The sequence below is a fragment of the Carcharodon carcharias genome, chromosome 13, assembly GCF_017639515.1.
Source record: "Carcharodon carcharias isolate sCarCar2 chromosome 13, sCarCar2.pri, whole genome shotgun sequence".
NCBI classification, from domain to species: domain Eukaryota; kingdom Metazoa; phylum Chordata; class Chondrichthyes; order Lamniformes; family Lamnidae; genus Carcharodon; species Carcharodon carcharias.
Genome location: NC_054479.1, coordinates 30,677,392 through 30,696,281, shown reverse-complemented (window position 1 = coordinate 30,696,281; position 18,890 = coordinate 30,677,392). Strand labels below are relative to the sequence as shown.

The following is an 18,890-nucleotide window of genomic DNA, read 5'->3' as shown; positions in this document are numbered from 1 at the left end:
AACTTATATTTCACCCCTTCCTGGGATTCACCTAGTTCTGTCAAAGGGTCATGAGGACTCGAAACGTCAACTCTTTTCTTCTCCGCCGATGCTGCCAGACCTGCTGAGTTTTTCCAGTTAATTCTGTTTTTGTTTTGGATTTCCAGCATCCGCAGTTTTTTGTTTTTATTTAGAAGTAGCTTGTCTGGCAACAGGGTGAGGTTCCATTACCTCTTAGTGAGTCACCCTGCAGCATTCCAGCCAGTGGCTTGTGTGCATTTTTAAAAACTCAGGTCTTATTTTTAAAGTCCAATATTTCCGGATGCAATTCGATGTTTTATCCTTCATTATCATGACACTTCCCCTCATCCCCGGAATGAAATGAAATTCATTCTCATTTCATTACAAAAAAAGGAAAAACTTATAAACAAAGTGTCTGAGGGCAAGTACTGTTTCTGATGCTTGTTGAGCTTTTTAGGGAAGTACCCAATTGGTCTCTCTATCCCAGATTTGTCCTCCTGTAGAAGAACAGCCCCTACCCCGATGTCACTCACATCAATGGCTACTTTAAATGCCTGATTAAAGTCCAGAGCTGCAAGCACGGGCTCACCTATTGAAATGGCCTTCAGCTTTTCAAAGGCTGTCTGACATTTCGCTTTTTTCTCTAATAGGTCTGTCAGCGAGGAGTCTAAAGTGCTAAAAGTTGGAACGAACTTGCGATAGAACCTACACATCCCCAAGAACCTCATGCTTTCCTGTTTTGCGGTGGGAATGGGGAACTAGGCAATGGCTTGTACCTTGGCAGCCGTGGGCAGTATCTGTCCTTGACTGACAATGTGTCCTAGAAAAATCACTTTAGCCTAAGCAAACTCGCTCTTTGTGAGATTGACTACTAGGTCAGCTGACTGTACTCTCTGGAAGAGAGCTTCCAGTTGCTCTAAGTGGTTTTCCTGGGCGTCGCTGTACACGAGGAGGTTGTCCAGATACACGGCACAACTGGACAAGCCCGCCACTACCTGGTTCATCAACCTTTGGAAGATAGCCAGGGCTGCGGCTGATATGCTGAAGACTCAGTTAGGTCACATCCAGGTTACCCATGACTTCCTGGAATACCTTGGACATGTAATTTGGGCCCTGATCTGACTAGATCTTGGTGGGTAGACCATAGCTGGTAAGAATTGGGTCAATTCCCTCACCACTATTTTGGCAGATATGGTTCTCATGGAAACCGCCTCTTGGAAATGGGTAGCCAAGTCCATGATGATAAGGATATACCTGTGGCCCCCTTTTCTGTTGGGTAGGGCCCCCACACAGTCCATTAACACCTTGCTGAATGGTTCCCCAAAAGCTGGCATGGGAATCATGGGTGCAGATCTTATAGTAGGTTGGGGTTTTCCCACAACCTGGCACATGCGGCAGGTTCTGCAAAACCTTCCTACATCCTTGTGGAGGTGCACCCAGTAGAAATGCTGGCTGATGCAGGCTTGGTTTTTGTGTAAACCGACATGCCCTGCCATTGGAATTTTGTGAGCTACCCGCAGGATTTTCCCATAGTGCCTCGGCAGCACCATTACCTGGAGAATCACTGTCCAGTCCTTGATTGCAGGTCTCATCAGCACATCATTTTTAATGTAGTAGCATTTGGGGACTGCTTCTGCCTCAGCCGCGTTGCGAATAGTCTGAGCTAATGTTTTTAACTGTGGGTCAGCTTGCTGGGCTGCTACGAAGGAAGATTTATTTATCACCTCCTTAGGGTCTTCTAAACTCCTGAAAAAGGTTTCAGGAGGGTTTTCTGTCTGCAATGCCAGTTTAGCTTCCTCTGTTGAGGTCTGAGGGCCATAGACCGAGTTACCACACGGTTGGAGAAAACGCCAGGCACTTTCTCCTGCAGCTTTTCGGTATCCTTGACCTCAGTGGGCTTTCTGAGACCACTAGAGATGCTATTACCTTTGATCCTGCCAGGTCATTGCCGAGGAGCAGGTCAATCCCATCCACAGGCAAACAGGGATGAGTCCCACTGTCACCGGCCCTAATCCGAGGTCGCACTCCAGATGTACCCAGTATAGGGAAATGGGCATGTACCCTCTTTCAATCCCCTTTACCAGCACCCCGGCATTTAAGGCACTCTCTGGTGGGAAGGTCATGCCTTTTCCCAGCAGTAGATTCTGGCTGGCCCCTGTATCCCTGAGTGTTAATACAGGCTTACTCACCTCACCCTGGAGAAACGTGGCCACCCTTCCTTCGGATACAAAATCCTGGTAACACTCAGGGATTCGTTTAGCCTCATCCACACTTTCAGGAGTGCCCCTACAGGGATTCGCAGCCGCAGTCAGAGCCATAGCCTGGTCTACTACGCTCTCTGACTGACTCCCATTTTCTGTGCAGGGAAGATGTATCCTGATAAATCCCACTGGTTTTTCCTGTAGCGTCAGCAATTGGCCCGGACATGCCCTATCTTCTGGCAGTTAAAAGCCAGGCTTCTTGGCTTCACTTGTCATTTCAGCACCATCTTTTGTGTCCTGAAGAGTGCCCCCCAAATTTCGCTCTCTCCCATGGGTGCTCAGTTTCCTATCACTCTCCCTGCCCCACTATCCTTCCCAGTTGGTTGTGGGTGATGAGAAGAGGGTCTCTTCTGGAACAAGAGTTTGTGGGTCAACACATAATTGTCGGCCAGTGTGGCTGCCTGTCTGGCTGCTGTGGCCCCCTGCTCCTCTAGGTGTGTCCTTATTTGAAAGGGCAGGGAGTTTTTAAACTCCTCAAGGAGAATTATTTCACAGAGGTTTTCATAAGTGGCTTCTGTTTTAAATGCCTGCACCCACTGGTCAAAGGCAAGTTGCTTAAACCTTAAAAATTTCAGGTACGTCTGGTCAGGCCGTTTCCTGAGGGTACCAAATTTCTGATGGTACACTTCCGGCACTAACTGGTGCACACTTAATATAGCCCTTTTTACTGTCTCATAGTCAGTGACACCTTCCTCAAGCAGGAAGGAATAAACCTTATGAAGCCTTCCGTCTGCAGTATTAGGGACTACTGTTGGACTGGCCACTTTAACTCCTGTGCTAACCACTCAAAAGATATAAAGAAGGCTTCCACCGCTGCTTCATCAAACTTAGGGATTAGATGAGCAAACTGGGTTGCCTCAATCCTTAGGTGTGAGCTAGTGGTGTCCTCAAGGACTCAGCGAGATGCCTGCACGTCAGTTCAAGCTGTCTTAGTTGAAACTCTCTTTCCTCTCCCCTGAAAATCTCTCTTCCCTTCGTGCCCTTTCCTTTTCTCTCTCCTGAAATTCTAATTTCCACGTCTCCAATTTTAATCTCTCTACTGCTATGCTATCCATTTCATCATCCTCAATTTCCACCAGAGGCCACCCCTTGTAAAATTTCAGGTTTTCTGGCTTTCGGCCGAAATTCTAATCCTAAATGCCTCGCTGACACTTTTAACTGTTTGAGGGACAAAACTTTTAGATCCTCAAAATTAACTGCATCTGGTTCTGGTAGAAAGGTACTGGCATCAAAAGTGAACATTTTAACACTTCAGTAGTACAGACTCAAAAAAGTCATTTTGCAGTTTCTAAAAAATTGATTTCAAAGGGACAATTTACTTTCCCCAATCAAAATTTGCTAATTTGTCTGAGAGAAAAAATATTCCAGACTCCGAGCCCCCCATTTGTTCATATCCTGGACAAGCCCCCAGTCTGTTACAACCTACCTCAGGGTGAGGTTCCCCAAAATTGTTGATCCAGGCGAGACCCCTCAATTTGTCACCGTCTGGCTGGGACACCACCAACTTGTTATGCCCCGGCTAGAGAGGACCCAATCATTCTGGTTTTAAAGGAGCCGATTTGATCAGACTGTCTTGAATTAAAGGTAAGAGTAAGTTTATTAACTACTAAAGGCAAGAAAGGATAAAAACATGTATATAGTCATACAGGTTAAAAGTAAGAATTTAGCTTGCAGTAGGTGAACACTATTTTATATATATATATATTAAGAAAGGTATATGGAAAAGTCCTTGACTTGTGGGGAGTAGGTGATTGAGCATTCTGGCTGTTGCAATTTGACATTCCAGTAGTGTTGACTCTGGTAGACAAATAGTTGGTTTTGACGTTCCAATAGAGTTGACTTCAGTAGATAGAGAGCGAGCGAGAGAGATTAGGATACCTGCAAAATGGCGATTTGCAGGGGGTTAGTGTGTGTGGCTGTTACTTCTGAGTCATATCTTCAGCACTTGCTCTTTTAGAACACCCACCAACAGACAGACTCCAGGGCAGCTTTTCAGCTCACTTTTAACCCCTCTCTATATTCCAAGTGGGAAGCAAATTCACAAATCTACCTGGAAAAACTCAGGTCTGACAGCATCTGCGGAGAGGAATACAGTTAACATTTCGAGTTCAACAACTTTAGATCATGAACGGTCTCCCCCATCCCCACCCCCTTTTCCTAATAATTATATTTTTCTTTTCCCACCTATTTCCACTATTTGTAAATGTATTTCCATCCATTGTTTTATCTCTACCGTTTGGCCTATTTCGATCCCTTCCACCCACCCCCACTAGGGCTATCTGTACCTTGCTCATACTTTCTACCCTTAATGTCACCACCAGCACATTTCTTACCTAATATCACCACCGTCAATACCTTTTTGTCCTTTTGTCTATGACATCTTTTGGCAATCTCCACCTATCACTGGCCCTCTATCCAGCTCTGCCTGTCCCACCCACCCTTAAACCAGCTTATATTTCACCTCTTTTCTATTTTTCCTTAGTTCTGTTGAAGAGTCATACAGACTCGAAACGTTAACTGTGTTCATCTCCACAGATGCTGTCAGACCTGCTGAGTTTTTCTGGGTATTTTTGTTTTTGTTTTGGATTTTCAGCATCTGCAGTTTTTTGCTTTTAAGTTCGCAAATCTGTCTGGGCATTGCTCACAGGATTTCTTGATAAGGTGATACTCATCTCCATTATGTCCTATTGTCTCTACTGGAGGGAGCAATTAGTTTCTGGATGTCTTTGAAAGTACCTTTGTCTGGCAACAGGGTGGGGTTCCATTTCCTCTTAGGGAGTCATCCTGCAGCATTTCAGCCAGTGGCTTGTATGCATTTTTAAAAACTCAGGTATTTTTAAAGTCCAATATTTACGAATGCAATTCAGAGTTTTTCCTTCATTATTATGACACTTTGAATGGATGAATTTAAGGTGTATCCCAAACACATCCCCCACCTTCATAGAGTAGTTAACAAAATGTAATCTTTACAAATTATAGTCTAGACACATAAGAATTGATATAATTTTATTAAAAATATTCAACAGAAAACTAAACACAATGCAATAATCTTAATATAAGGGAGGATCATTTAACTAAAGTGGGTTTTGTAAATGCAGATCCTCCAGAAGTCAAAACCCAAATTTAGCTTAATTTCTACATCTTTGCAGACCTTTTGACAGAAGTCTATCAAATTGAATGAATCACATGTAATGAAAGATGCAAAGTACTGAACTTTTAGATTTCTTTTTTAAAAACCTTTTAACTCGTACACAGAATTAGTTTCGTATATACTACACAGTTATTTTTTCTAAATTAAGATGTTGCAGATCTGAATCTGTTCAAAGAGTTAACAATTCTATTGTTTTGAATCACAATCCCATATAAGCGTTCCAAGGTGCTACTTCTTTCGACCTCCTCGTTCTTTGAAGGCAAGGTGGATAACTGAACCACTGGTCACGTTGTAGTAAGCCAGAGAGTTTGAATCTTTAATAAAAATGCCCTAAAACAAAAAAAAACATATTTGTCAGATTGCGAAGAGAGTTTAACAAACCAGAGTTAAAATTTTGTGTCTCTGGACATCTTCTAAGAGTCATCTGGACTGAAAATGTTAACTTTGTTTCTCTCTCCACAGATGCTGCCACACCTGCTGAGTTTTTCTAGCATTTTGTTTTTATTTCAGATTTCCAGCATCCACAGTATTTTGCTTTCATCTTTGTGTTTAACAAACCAGAATTCAGCCTCTTCCTCAATTAGAAGTTACAGCAGCACCAAACAGTCATTCCAGGAAAGCTGTAAACTCTCTAGCAATTCAAGTGGGAGGCAGAAAACACAGTAAAAATGTTTCAAACTGATAATCAAAAAGCATAGAATCGCAACAAAAAACTTAATGTTACGCATTGAAATCCAAGTAAGAGTTAGGCAACATTTTATACTAACTCAAAGGGCATAGAGTAATTTCTCACTCTTGGATCACAGTGTATGCCACACATTTATGCCATAGGAATATTAGACTTAGGAGCAAGGGTAGGCTATTTGGCCCTTTCAGCCTGCTTTGCAATTAGATAAGATCATGGTTATTCTGGTTGTGGTCTCAACTCCATCTTCTATCTGCCCACCATAACCCTTGACTCCCTTGTCTATTAAAAATCTAACTCAGCCTTGAATAAATTCAATGACCCAGCCTACTCTGCTTTCTGGGGAAGAGAATTCCACAGACTAACAACTCTCAAGAGAAAAACATTTCTCCTCATTTCTGTCTTAAAAGGGAGCACTCCTATTCTTAAGTCTAGTATTGTCTCCCCACAAGAGGAACATCCTCTCGATCTTCATCCTGTCAAGCTCCATCCCAATCTTGTATGTTTCAATAAGAACAACTTTCATTTTTCTAAACTCCAATTGGTATAGGCCCAACCTGTTCAACCTTTCTTCATAAGCCCTTGAGTGAACCTTCTCTGAACTGCTTCAAATGCAATAATATCCTTTCTTAAATAAGGAGACCAAAACTGTGCACAGTACCCTAGATGTCTCACCAACACCCTGTACAACTGTAGCAAAACATCCCTACTTCTATATTCCATTCCCCTTGCAATAAATGACAATATTCCATTTGCCTTCCTAATCACTTGCTGTGCCTGCATATTTTGTGATTCATCCACCAGGACATCCAGATCCCTCTATGCCACATAGTTCTGCAATCTCTCTCCATTTAAATAGTATGCTTTTCTATTCTTCCTGCCAAAGTGGACATGTTCACATTTTCCCGCATTATACTCTGCCAAACTTTTGTCCACTCAGTAAACCTATCAATATCCCTTTGTAGACTCTATCTCCTAACAACTTACTTTCCTACCCATCTTGCTGTCATCAGCAAATTTAGCTACCATACATTTGATCCCTTCATCCAAATCATTGATATAGATTATAAATAGTTGACACCCCAGTACTGATCCCTGTGGCACTCTACTAGTCACATCTTGCTAACCTGAAAAAGACCCATTTATCCCTACTCTCTGCTTGTTAACCAACCAATCCTTTATGCATGCTAATTTAATACTTCCCTACGCCATGTGTTCTTATTTTGTGTAGTAACCTTTGATATGGCATTTTATTAAATGCTTTTTGGAAATCCAAGTTCACCCCATTTACAGGTTTCTCTTTATCCATTTAGCTTGTTCCTTCCTCAAAGAACTCTAATAAATTAAACACAATTTCCTTTTCACAAAACCATGCTGACTCTGCCTGATTCCATTATGATTTTCTAAATATTCTGCCGTAACCTTAATAATGGATTCTAGCAACTTCCCTATGTTAAGCTAACTGGCCTATAGCTTCCTGCTTTCTGTCTCCCTCCTTTCCTGAGTAAATGTGTTACATTTACTATTTTCTAATCCGCTGGGACGCCACCAGAATCTAAGGAATTTTGCAAGGTTATTACCAATGCTTCTATTATCTCTGCAGATACTTCTTTTAAGACCATAGGATGAGGCCATCCGGTTTTGGGAACTTGTCAGCCTTTAGGTCTAATAATTTTCCTAGGACCTTTTCTCTGGTGATGATTGTTTTAAGTTCCTCCCTTCCTTTCACTTCTTGATTTTCAAGTTTGTTTGGAAAGTTTTCCAAGTCTTCTACAGTGAAGACAGACAGAAAATGCCTGTTCAACACCTCCACCATCTCCTTGTTTTCCATCACCAATTCCCCAGACTCTCTGTCTTGAGAGTCAACACGAGATTTAATTACTTTTTTCCTACTTAAATACTTGAAGAAACTCAACACCTTTTTTTATATCTAGCTAACTTTCTCTCATATTCTTTCTCCCTCTTTTTAAAAAGTCATTCTTTGCTGGTTCTTAAAATATGACCAATCATCTGAAGTATCTTTGCAAATTTGTACAGTATTTCTTTCAATTTTATAATATTCTTAACTTCCTTATTTAGCCACAGGTGGTGCATCCTTCTCAAAGAGTCTTTCTTTTTCACTGGGATAAATCTTTGCTGAGTTATTAAATATCTCCTTAAAAGTCTGCCACTGCATCTCTATTGTGCTAGCTTTTAACCTAGTTCCTCAGTTCACTTTATCTGGCTCCAGCTTCATTCCTCTTTATTCAGGTTTAAAACACTAGTCTTGGACCCACACTTCTCCCCTTCAAGCTGAACGTGAGATTCTATCAGGTTATGATCGCTGTCACCTAAAAGCTCTTTTACCATTAGGTTATTGATTAATGCTGTCTCATTGTTCATTATCAGGTCTAGAATAGTGTGCTCCCTGATTGGCTCCAGAAAATACTGTTCTAAGAAATTGATCCGAATACACTTTATGAACTCATTTTCCAGGCTTCTTTTGCCTATCTGATTCGCCCAATCTACGTGTAGATTAAAGCCACCTATGATTAGTGGAGTACCTTTCTTATACACACCATTTATTCCTTCCTGAATACTCTGTCTTACAGCGTAACTACTGTTAGGGGGGGCTTATAAACTACTCCCACGCGACCTCTTACCTTTCCTATTTCTTATCTCTACCCAACTGATTCTACATCTTGCTCTTTTGAGCTATGGTCATCTCTCCTTGCTGTACTAATGTCATCCTTAATTAACAGAGCTACCTCGCTTCCTTTTCCTAGCTTCCTGCCTTTTTTAAAAGTCAAATACCTTTCTATCTTCAAGTTGGCCTTGGTCAACTTGCAACCACGTCTCTGTAATGGCCAACAGGTCATACATATTCATTTTTATCTGTGCTAACAATTCATACATTTTGTTACGAATGCTGCATGCATTCAGATACAGAATATTTAACTTTGTCTTTTTACCACGTTTGTAACCTCTGCCTTATCTGCTGGTGCAGTCTTAAGTTTTTATGCTCTGTCCCTTCCTGCCACACTCTGGTTATCATTACCCAAATCGCTACCGTGCTCTATTATCTCAGTGTTTCCCTTTGACTTGCCACACCTCCTCTCAACGATCCTTTCCCCACAAAGTCCTTTCTACCACCCTACTTATATATCACATATTTATGAATACATAGTCTTACAGTTATTATCTGACAACCATAAGTTACTAAATTTTAAATATACAAAGCTAAAAAGCCTCCAAAAGTATTAGCAGCAACAAAAACGTGTATAGAAATGCAACTAGAACCATTTTACCTCAAATTAAAGCTTGATGCTGTACATGAGATATGCAATACATACCTCATATTGAAGCTTCTGTTTGCCAGCAGGCATTCCTGTAGCCTCATGGATTTTCACCTTGACAACAGACACCTGTAAAAAAAATAAATAAACTGATAAGCATATCAAGAACACTTGATTGCAAGTCAAAAAACAATACCAAAAGTTCATGTAAATGACTGATATGACTGATGAAGCCAATTTTGGAACAGTGTGAGCAATCCAATAAGGAATACAGGAGAACCTTTTTCACCCAGAGTGTGTATTTAGAATGTGGAATTTGCTACCAGATGGAGTAGTCAAGGTGCATAGATACATTTATTGGGCAGCTGGATAAGTACACAAGAGAGAAAGGATTAGAAGGATGTACTCATAGGGTTAGATGAAATAAGATGGGAGGAAGCTCATGTAGAGCATAAATGTCAACATGGATTTGTTGGCCCAAATGGCCCAGTTCTGTACTTTAAACACTATGTAACTAAGCACAGTAGTGTGGGTGACAGGGCAAACAAATATGGAAGTGGTCACCTTGAAAGATCAAATATTTGTTCCTTTTTCAATGCATTTTAATTATTATTTAATTATTATTTTGCTACAAGAAATCAATTAGAACCCATAATGTCATTTTTTCACGTGTTCATAGCATATCCATACCTGGTCCGTTAGAGGGAGGGTGAAAACGAGGACCTGGCCATTCAGCTTCCATTCAGACTTATCCTGCATGTTAGGTACCTGTATCTTGACTGTGACCGGACCCTTAAAAAAAAACAATTGATCACATTTGGAGTTGCAAAGTTGCTTTATTGAATAAAAATGTAATTTTGTATGCCTTCTATTAAAAATGCAGTTACTTTCTGATATGCATGCAACAGTGTTACACAACTAAAAAAGAAACACCAAAAGCGTACATGCAATGTGCTCTTCATATTACTTTGAGAACGCTAAGTGCTAATCTTGAAATACAATGCAAGTTACTTGAAAACAATTCCCAAAATGAAACTGAACTGTTGGTAGAAAGCATGTATGTAGATATTGAAATAAACTAAAAATAGAAGAAAGTTTATATTAAAAAAAGATTAGTTTGTGCTAGTATAAACAACTTGGTCATTTTCATATGATGCATTTTTAGCATAATAGTGGAATCGCTAATGCATAAACAGAAACTTTTTTTTTGGGAAAAAAAACAAGTGAGTATACATTCAATGGAAAGACCTTTCATGGTTCAAAAACATACATCCATGAACAACAGAATGCTGGTAGAGAAAACTATCAATCTAACAGCATTTTAAATAGATGTTTAGTACTAAGTAAATGAAAATGATAAGTTTGTACAAAATTCTGGTTAGGCCAGTTAATGTGTACAGTTTCTCAATATAGAAAGGACATGAAATCCATAGAATGTGTACATTATAGGTTGACCAGAATGAGGGTAGAAATGGGAAACTAGTTAGAAAGACGGATTTGAGATATGAGACTACTTCAACTGCAAAAGAAAGGGGATTTAACAAAAAGAGTTTTTTTTTTAAATGAAGAAGGATTTTGATGGAGTGAATAGGGAAAGACTACTTCATTCAATTGGGGAGATCAGTGAGAGTCATCAATTTAACAATTACACTAAGTTAATGGAAGAGTTTCGGAGAAATTGATTTAAATGGAGTGTTGTTGGGAGCATGACCTGATTTGTCACAGAGAGTGGATGAAGTAGAGATAATTATACCTTTTAATGGAAAATTGGATGAATACTTGAAAAAGAATGAGGTACAGGATGGGTGGGAGTAAGAGATCAGAACAGTAGATTAGTTTTAGATTGCTCCAGCAAAAGGTCAGCATAGACATGATGGGTTGAATTCTATGGGTGTTTTTAAAAACAATGTGATGAGTCATTTTTAAAATTTGAGCAAGAACTTTTGATTAAAAGCTAATAAAGTCTAAATTATTAAATTCAGTATTATTATGGATTCATAAATGTATTCAGGTACTGCATGTTCCTTCCCTAATGTAAAAAACGTGGTGAGTGTGGTGATGAAAAAGCCTCAATTTGGTGAAAATTCAATGCAATGTTTTGTTGTTAACTAGTGCCAACTTAGGTGAATGAAAACATTTGTTAGCTCACTCAGCAACTGACAGATTAGACAAGCAAGCTCATGAACACTACCCAAACATGTATTTAAATTTGAATTGAACATTATTTGACTTGATTTTTAAACTGTGGTTAAAATATACCTTGCTTCTTCGTAGAAACTCTTCCTCTGGGATAAGATTATCCTCACTTTTCATCTTTTTGGCTGCAGGCTCATCTTCTAGTGGTGGTGGTGGACGAGGAAGTGAAGAAGGAATCGGGGCAGGAACCACTGGAGGTGCAGGTACAAAAGCTGAATGTAACAGCGAGAGAAAAGAGTCACTTTCCAACTTCAAAGTTCTTTTGAAACATAATATCCTGTCTAATATTAGAACATAAATAAACCATGTATGTGGTTCACATTTTGTACAATACACCTGAAGATGTCACACTTCATGTCAATTTTGTGTCATGTGATGAAACCCAGTTACCTGCAACCCATGGCTCAGAAGGCACCTCACCTCTAAATCTATATCAACCACGTTAATTTACCAAAAGCACCAATTTCATGAATGCAGAGCAATTATATCACCTTAAAGGGGCAATAAATGACATTTTAGCAACAACATACCTTGTGCATTACATGGTAATAATGTCCCTCCTCTCAAAACAATGCATTCTCTAACTTACTGTAAGAAACATTACAAGGAATGAATGTACATCTGTATAGCACCTTTAAGAACCTCAAGATGTTCCCAAGTACTTTACATTTAATTAAGTACCTTTGAAGTGTAGTCAACGCAGCAGCCAATTTATGCACAGCATGCACCCACTAACAACAATAGCATTAACAATCAGATAAGCTGCTTCTAAAAGTGTTGGTTGAAAGATAAAACATTGACCAGAACACCAGGTGAATTCCCCCAGCTGTTCTTTGCAAAAGTACCATGGGGTCTTTTATGCCCAACTGAGGGGGCAGACAAGGTCCCAGTCTATCACATCATCCAGAGGACGGCACTTCTGAAAATCATACACCCTCTCAATACTGCACTGAGATGTCAGCCTGGATAGCGTGGGTCAGTCTCTGCAGTGGGGCTTCTAACCTTCAAGAGGTGTGTGTGTAACACTGTCCCAAGTCTGACATCTTACAGCAGATTGCTAGTTTTTCTTTAAAAAAAACCCCTTTCTTTGTTAGTTTCCCTTGCTGCTGCTCAAGAGCAAAAACAAAGTATCTCTTCCAATCTGCTTCTGTTCTATTCCATAATTCTCAACAGAGATCCAATGAAGACCATTTTTCCATGTCAGATAAGCGTACTACTAATGCTGTCACGTTCCTTACATCGACATGTTGAGAGAGTGCTGGTTGGAAACTTTGGCTGAGAAATAAACAACAGAACATTTGGATTCATATTCACAAACAGATTTATAATAGAAAACTGTAAAATCTTTTAAATAATTTTACTTGCTGGTACCACCATTGGTGGTGGGCGTGGAGTTAAAACTGGTGGTGCCGATGGAGGCATTGGTACTACGTTGATTCGAGGTCCAGGGATCATTGGGGGCATGGGAGCTGTTAAAACAGGTCCAGGCGCTAATCGAATAACAGGAGACATTGGTGGCCTGGGGAGAACAGGCATTGATGACATAACATTCCGTACAGGAGGAGGCATCTGAATAATGAAAAAAATACTCATTACAACTGTACTTTGTGTATACAAAAATATTACATCTTCATGTTCTTCCTGTCTAGAGAGCCATAACTCTTGTCACTTCTAACTGTGTTAATAAAATGTGACAAATCAAAACATGCAACTACTGCATCACATTTTCTTTTGCAGTTAGGTAAGAGGCTAGGTAGAGGATTTTCAACAACCGTTGTTAAACATTTTCTGCTTGTGAGATAAGTCTTCTGTATTTTATGAAAGATTGAAAATCTGAGTGAATTCAGATAACTTTTTTAATGGCTCATTCTCATTGATTTCCTCTGCTGATGCTGGTAGAGGAAATCAATAAAATTCTTACTTAGTAAATGAGCTACATGATACCAAGTACTGTACGTATTGTAATAGAAACTTGATTCAGAAACAATCCTGTATTTGAAAGTACAAAAGACAAGCAGCAGATGGTACCGATCCATTTATTTAATATCGAAAGGCAAATCAACAAATAATTTGGTTTAAGTGTAGACTCCTAACTGGCATAAGACTTATACAGTAGGAAGCTATGATTTTTGTGTACATTATTGTTTCATGTAATCCTGTAACAGAAATGCTTGTTTTAACCATTTTTAAAACAGCTGCTAAACTTACAGAAGGTGGTCGGGGCATTGATGTGATTGGTGGAGCATTCATCGAAGAATTTGATCCAGATGAAGGAGGTGGAGGTTGGGGTAAATCAGCAGGTTTGCTGGGTCCAATTTTCTCTTTGGTATCATCCTCTGGAACCAATCCCTTGGCCTTGTGGATAGCTTCAATCTGCTCCTGTAAAGTGATGTTGGCTTGTGCAGCTTGTTGTGTACGTGCCATACTGCCAGAATGACCATCCCAAGTAACCTTTGTCACAAGAAAAAACAATGAATATAATCATTACTTATTGGCTTTTCCTAATGTATTTTGCAATTACAACCAATAAACAGCATGTTTGCAATATTGAATAATCAGTTCAGAGCAGACTTAGTTTGCCTCCAATTTCTGAATTAATCTTGATAAACTAATATTGCCACCTACTTTGACTGAGGCAATAGACAATTACTTTTATTTCTTAACGTTTTCCCAGACTGAACAAGCAGACCACGTCCATTATCAGCTTTCTGCATTACACCATCATAGCACTTTCCATAGTTTAATTTCCTTTACACAATGTATTCTGAATACAATACATCATTCCTAAAATTCAGAGAAGACTGTCAATTACAACAGTTACTCATTCCCATATAATCATTACTGTATCAGTGGGAGAGAATAGTTACTGAGCGAATTTATATGCATAAACTGCTAGGTCTTTGTATGCAGGTTATGCAAGAGAAAGATTACGGTTCATTTGTGAAATTGCAGTACCAAGAAGCAACAGGAAATTTGCTTACTCATCTGAGCAATGAGTAAGTTACCAAAGATTTTCTCAGTAAAGGGTATTTATACCTTCTCTTCTGGTTTCTGAATTTCTTCTTCCCCAATCTTCTTACCGATAGCTGTTTCTTCCACACCAAAAATATCAGTACGCCGTTCAGCCAGCTGCTTCAAACTACTTTCAATATCCAGACCTGATACAGAAAATAGCTCAAATCAGAAGATAGTTCTTTCCCAAAATATTATGTAAATACGATATTCAAAACTTTCAGAATTTTTCACTAAAATTACTGATTTTGGGACTGACAATATAAAGCTTTTCTCCAGTGATATCGGGAGGGGGCAGCATTTTTCATCATTAGTCAATGGAACAAAATTTAACATCACATCAGGGCAGACAAAACTGTGTTTCTATTAATTAGCCATTTTAAAGCACAGAACACATTAACAAGTGGCAAATAGCTAGAGTGTAAAGATATTTCAGATTGTTCAGTAGAATACACTTTTATCTTTAAAGGGGATTAAATGAAAGATTAAAGTGCTTGCGATGTAAATTTGGAGTTTAAACTATGATGTGGTGACCAAGTTCTCCAGTGGAAAGGACAAAAAACATTAAAAAGGTGCTGTTCATTAGCCGCTACTGGCTGGCTACAAATCGGCACTGGCAGGTGTAGGGTAATTTGCAAAATGTGTACTCTCAACCAGGTATGATATGGGAAGACCAAGAGGAAAAACTGGATTTGTGCCAAGACGAATCTTTTAGAAATATATATAAGTGAACTGAAAATAATTTTGTACTGCTTTTTAAAACAGTATATACATTATAGTAACAGGTGGAAACAAGTAGACTCAATTGTTAAGTATGTATGAGGGAAAGGAATTACCTAGAACAATAATTACAGTTACAACTGAGAAACAAAAGAAACAACTTTTTATTTTGACAAATAAATCAGAACTATTACTGGAAACAAAGTTCCCATTTTGGGCAGTGCTTCCTACAGGACCACCAGTGATACCTGCCTGGAGCATACACTTCATCTTCACTCTGTTTCTCTCTAATGGAACGTTCACGTTGCTCCAACCAGCGAGGATCCAGCAGCCCAATACGCATATGCTCTTGCATTTTGCTGGCAGGAATCTTTTCCCCAGTGATTGGAGAGATGAGATATTCATCAGGTGCGGGCGCACCAGTCACTGGTTTTGAAGCTAAAGGAATATAAAGACACATGTATGTTTATTTGTTAGTTTAATCTATTCAGTAATTGAGTAAAGGATATAGATATGGGTACACATATTGAAGTACAAAGTAGATTTATTTCTTCACATTTCAAAAGGTAAAGTACAGACACCTTGAATTGCCAAATCAAGCACAGGTCAGAAACAAGGCTGCAAAATTGTACAACTCCTATATTATTGTATTTGCATCTATAAAGTACAAATAATGCAGAAGCATTAATGAAACATTAAGCAACATATGTTTAAAAAAAATCACTTTTAAAGTAACTCAAGGTTATGCAGCTGCTTTACCCAGCATGTGATATAGTAAAATATGTAGATGTTTATGATATCAAAAAGCCAGTCCAGTATAGAAACCCTAAATTTAGCAGGTTTACACTTTAAGAAGCAACACTGAATTCTTGTGTCCTTATGCAATAAGGACTTTCTAAATAACCTAACTGACAATCTGTCAACTGTACAACTGAACATTAGATATGCACTAATGAAATAAATATTTTGAACTTATATAAAGCACCATGCCTTGTCTCTCATAAATATGTTAACATTTTTTCACATATACATATTTACAGCAATAACTTGCTTCAGAGTGATGTAGATATGGTTAAGCAGATTGTTGTAAAAGCCCAATTGGTTCATTAGTGTATTTTAGGGGAGGGAATGTGCCAGCCATATATGTTCTGGCCTACATCTAATTTCAGTCCCACTCTGCATGATTGACTTGAAATGCCTTAATGGCAATGAGAAATGGGAAACAAATGCGGCCTTGGCAGCATCACCTAACTTCTAAGAACAAACTGTTGCTTTAAAAACTGTAGATTGTTTGTTTTTCTGGTGGTTAGTTTCATTAACTATTGGTTTGGACATTGCAGGAGCTCACTCTTCTCCCAATTGTACCATGGTGTCCACCTGAAGAGATTGATGGGACCTTATTTGGTGTGAAAAACAGCATCTGCAGCAATATAGCAGAAGTGTCACCCTGAGCAGTGTTAATCAATACGTTGCCCACTATTCACATATGGATAATTAGGAACCCCAATGTAGCTTGTTGTATTTTTAATTAGTAAGTAACAGACATTACTGTTGGTCAAGTGACCACAATATTAATTTGCAAAGTGCATACTTGTGTACTTGAACCTTTGTGTGTTAGCTGGAAAATCGTTAAGATGAAAAGGGTGTGTAAGTGTTTCTCGATCTTTGTGAATACTTTACTGCCTTGGTTACTGAATGATGGCTGATGTTAAGTGAACGTACACATGAAATACACAAGCGCCTGTAAGGTGTATTCTCCTGTGGCTAGTCAGCAATATTATTAGCCTATACTCTCAAGTCATGTTAGGGGGCTTGAATCCATAACTTTCTGCTCAGAAGCAAGGGTCTTAAAAACTGAGTTAAGTTGACATGTGTTGATATTTTATATAAAATTCACCATTGCTTGGGGTGGAGGGGGTTGCGGGAATATCTTAGTGCACAGTATTGGCATTTAATCATTTGGAGCAACAAAGAGTGGTAGCAGCTGGGAACTGGAAGTGTGTGCTGAAGGCTGGGGAGGGCAGATAAACTGGGAGCTGTACCAAGAGGAGGTGAAGCCTCGAACCATGCAGGGGACAAAAGTTGCAGCATACAACTGGGGGATAGGGGAATTAAAGGCAACAATGCCAGCATGAATTTGGAGAGGGGAGTAAGAGTGCTGGGCTAAATACTGGAAACCAGGATTTATTATGTGACATTGCACCATGACAAATCATTTGCTCCAACACTGGAGTAACTTCAGAACCAAACAGCTGGAAATACCTCATTATCACACACAGATCCTTTGATCTCCAGCACCGAAAATATACACTTACAGATTAGTAGTTAATGAAAAATAAACCAGCATGGCGTCAGTTTTATGAAAGCAAAATACTGGATGCTGGAAGTCAAATAAAAACAGAAAATGCTGTAAAAACTCAGCAGGTCTGGCAGTATCTGTGGAGAGAGAATCAGATTCAATGTTTCGAGTCCATATGACTTCTTCAGAGCTAAAGAGTAGAAATGTGGTGGATTTTGTACTGTTTAAGAGGGGGTGGAGCAAGATAGAAGGTCAGGGATAGGTGGGAGCTAAGAAGAGATTGGCAAAGATGTCATGGACGCAAGACAAAAGGAGTGTTAACGGTAGTGGTAAAGACTAAAGGTGCTGACTGTGGCATAAAGGTAAGATGACAGAAGGTGTTAACAGCAGAACAAGAGTCAGTGCTCTGTGAAAGCACAACATAGAAACAAGCGACAGATGGCCCTGTGGGGGGAGGAGGTGTTGGGGAAAAGGGGTTAAAAAGTGAATAAAGGAATAAAACAAAATGAATTTTTAAAAATTGGATTAAATGGAGGAGAGTTCATGGTCTGAAGTTGTTGAACAGAATGTTAAGTCCAGAAGGCTCTATAGTGCCTAATCAGAAGATGAGGTGTTTTTTCTCCAGTTTGCATTGGGCTTCAATGGAACACTGCAGCAGACCAAGGACGGACATGTCAGTTTTATACATGAAAGTATGCAAGGTCCAAGTGGGTTTTATTGCTCATGTCAACGGCGGCTTATTCTCGATAAACTAATGGCTTTGGATGCCTACATTATTTATTTGAACAGAATGCTTTAAAATTCTGATTATATTCATTTTTTTCCTCGCTAACGTTGCCAGATTTACCATTGCGAATTTTGCAAGAGACTGTAGTGGCTCATGCCAATGGAAGTTGGCCCAGAATTAATGGTGGTAGGAGTAAATTATCGAAATTTAAAATGCAATAAGAGGTATTAAAATAAACTGGATATATTTCATCATAAATAAGTAGCATAAAAAATATAAATCAGTCCTGCCCCGACAGGTTTTTCACTTCAGAGACGTTCTGGTTGTAGCTTACTTGCAAGTAAGCACTGTGTAAAATAAAATACTTGCAAGACATGGCTTTTGACTTTTCAGAGTTCCTACTGTTTAGGCTGATATGTCTCAGTGATCACTGATTTCTCAATGTTTCTACTATAATTTTATGCTAGACAGATCAAATGGATAGGGAAATAATACAACATGATGGGGAAATATGATGCATGAGTAGTTGTAATATTAATTGCACAAGATTCAGAATAAATAAGT

The 18,890-nt window shown here is 39.2% G+C and overlaps 1 protein-coding gene across 1 annotated transcript in view; it reads right to left on the bottom strand.

Annotated features, from left to right (window-relative positions):
* Window positions 1–5,254: 5,254 nt before the first annotated feature.
* The window catches only part of sf3a1 (splicing factor 3a, subunit 1), a 32,294-nt gene continuing 18,658 nt past the window's right edge, over window positions 5,255–18,890 (bottom strand). Inside the window, exons 9-16 of the mRNA XM_041202854.1 lie at window positions 15,553–15,738; window positions 14,605–14,726; window positions 13,777–14,019; window positions 12,930–13,137; window positions 11,632–11,780; window positions 10,063–10,164; window positions 9,430–9,501; window positions 5,255–5,742 (exon numbers count right to left, since the gene is read on the bottom strand). Of these exons, the coding sequence (XP_041058788.1) occupies window positions 5,641–5,742; window positions 9,430–9,501; window positions 10,063–10,164; window positions 11,632–11,780; window positions 12,930–13,137; window positions 13,777–14,019; window positions 14,605–14,726; window positions 15,553–15,738 (1,184 nt within the window). The 3' untranslated portion in view covers window positions 5,255–5,640. The remainder of the gene's footprint in view (window positions 5,743–9,429; window positions 9,502–10,062; window positions 10,165–11,631; window positions 11,781–12,929; window positions 13,138–13,776; window positions 14,020–14,604; window positions 14,727–15,552; window positions 15,739–18,890) is intronic.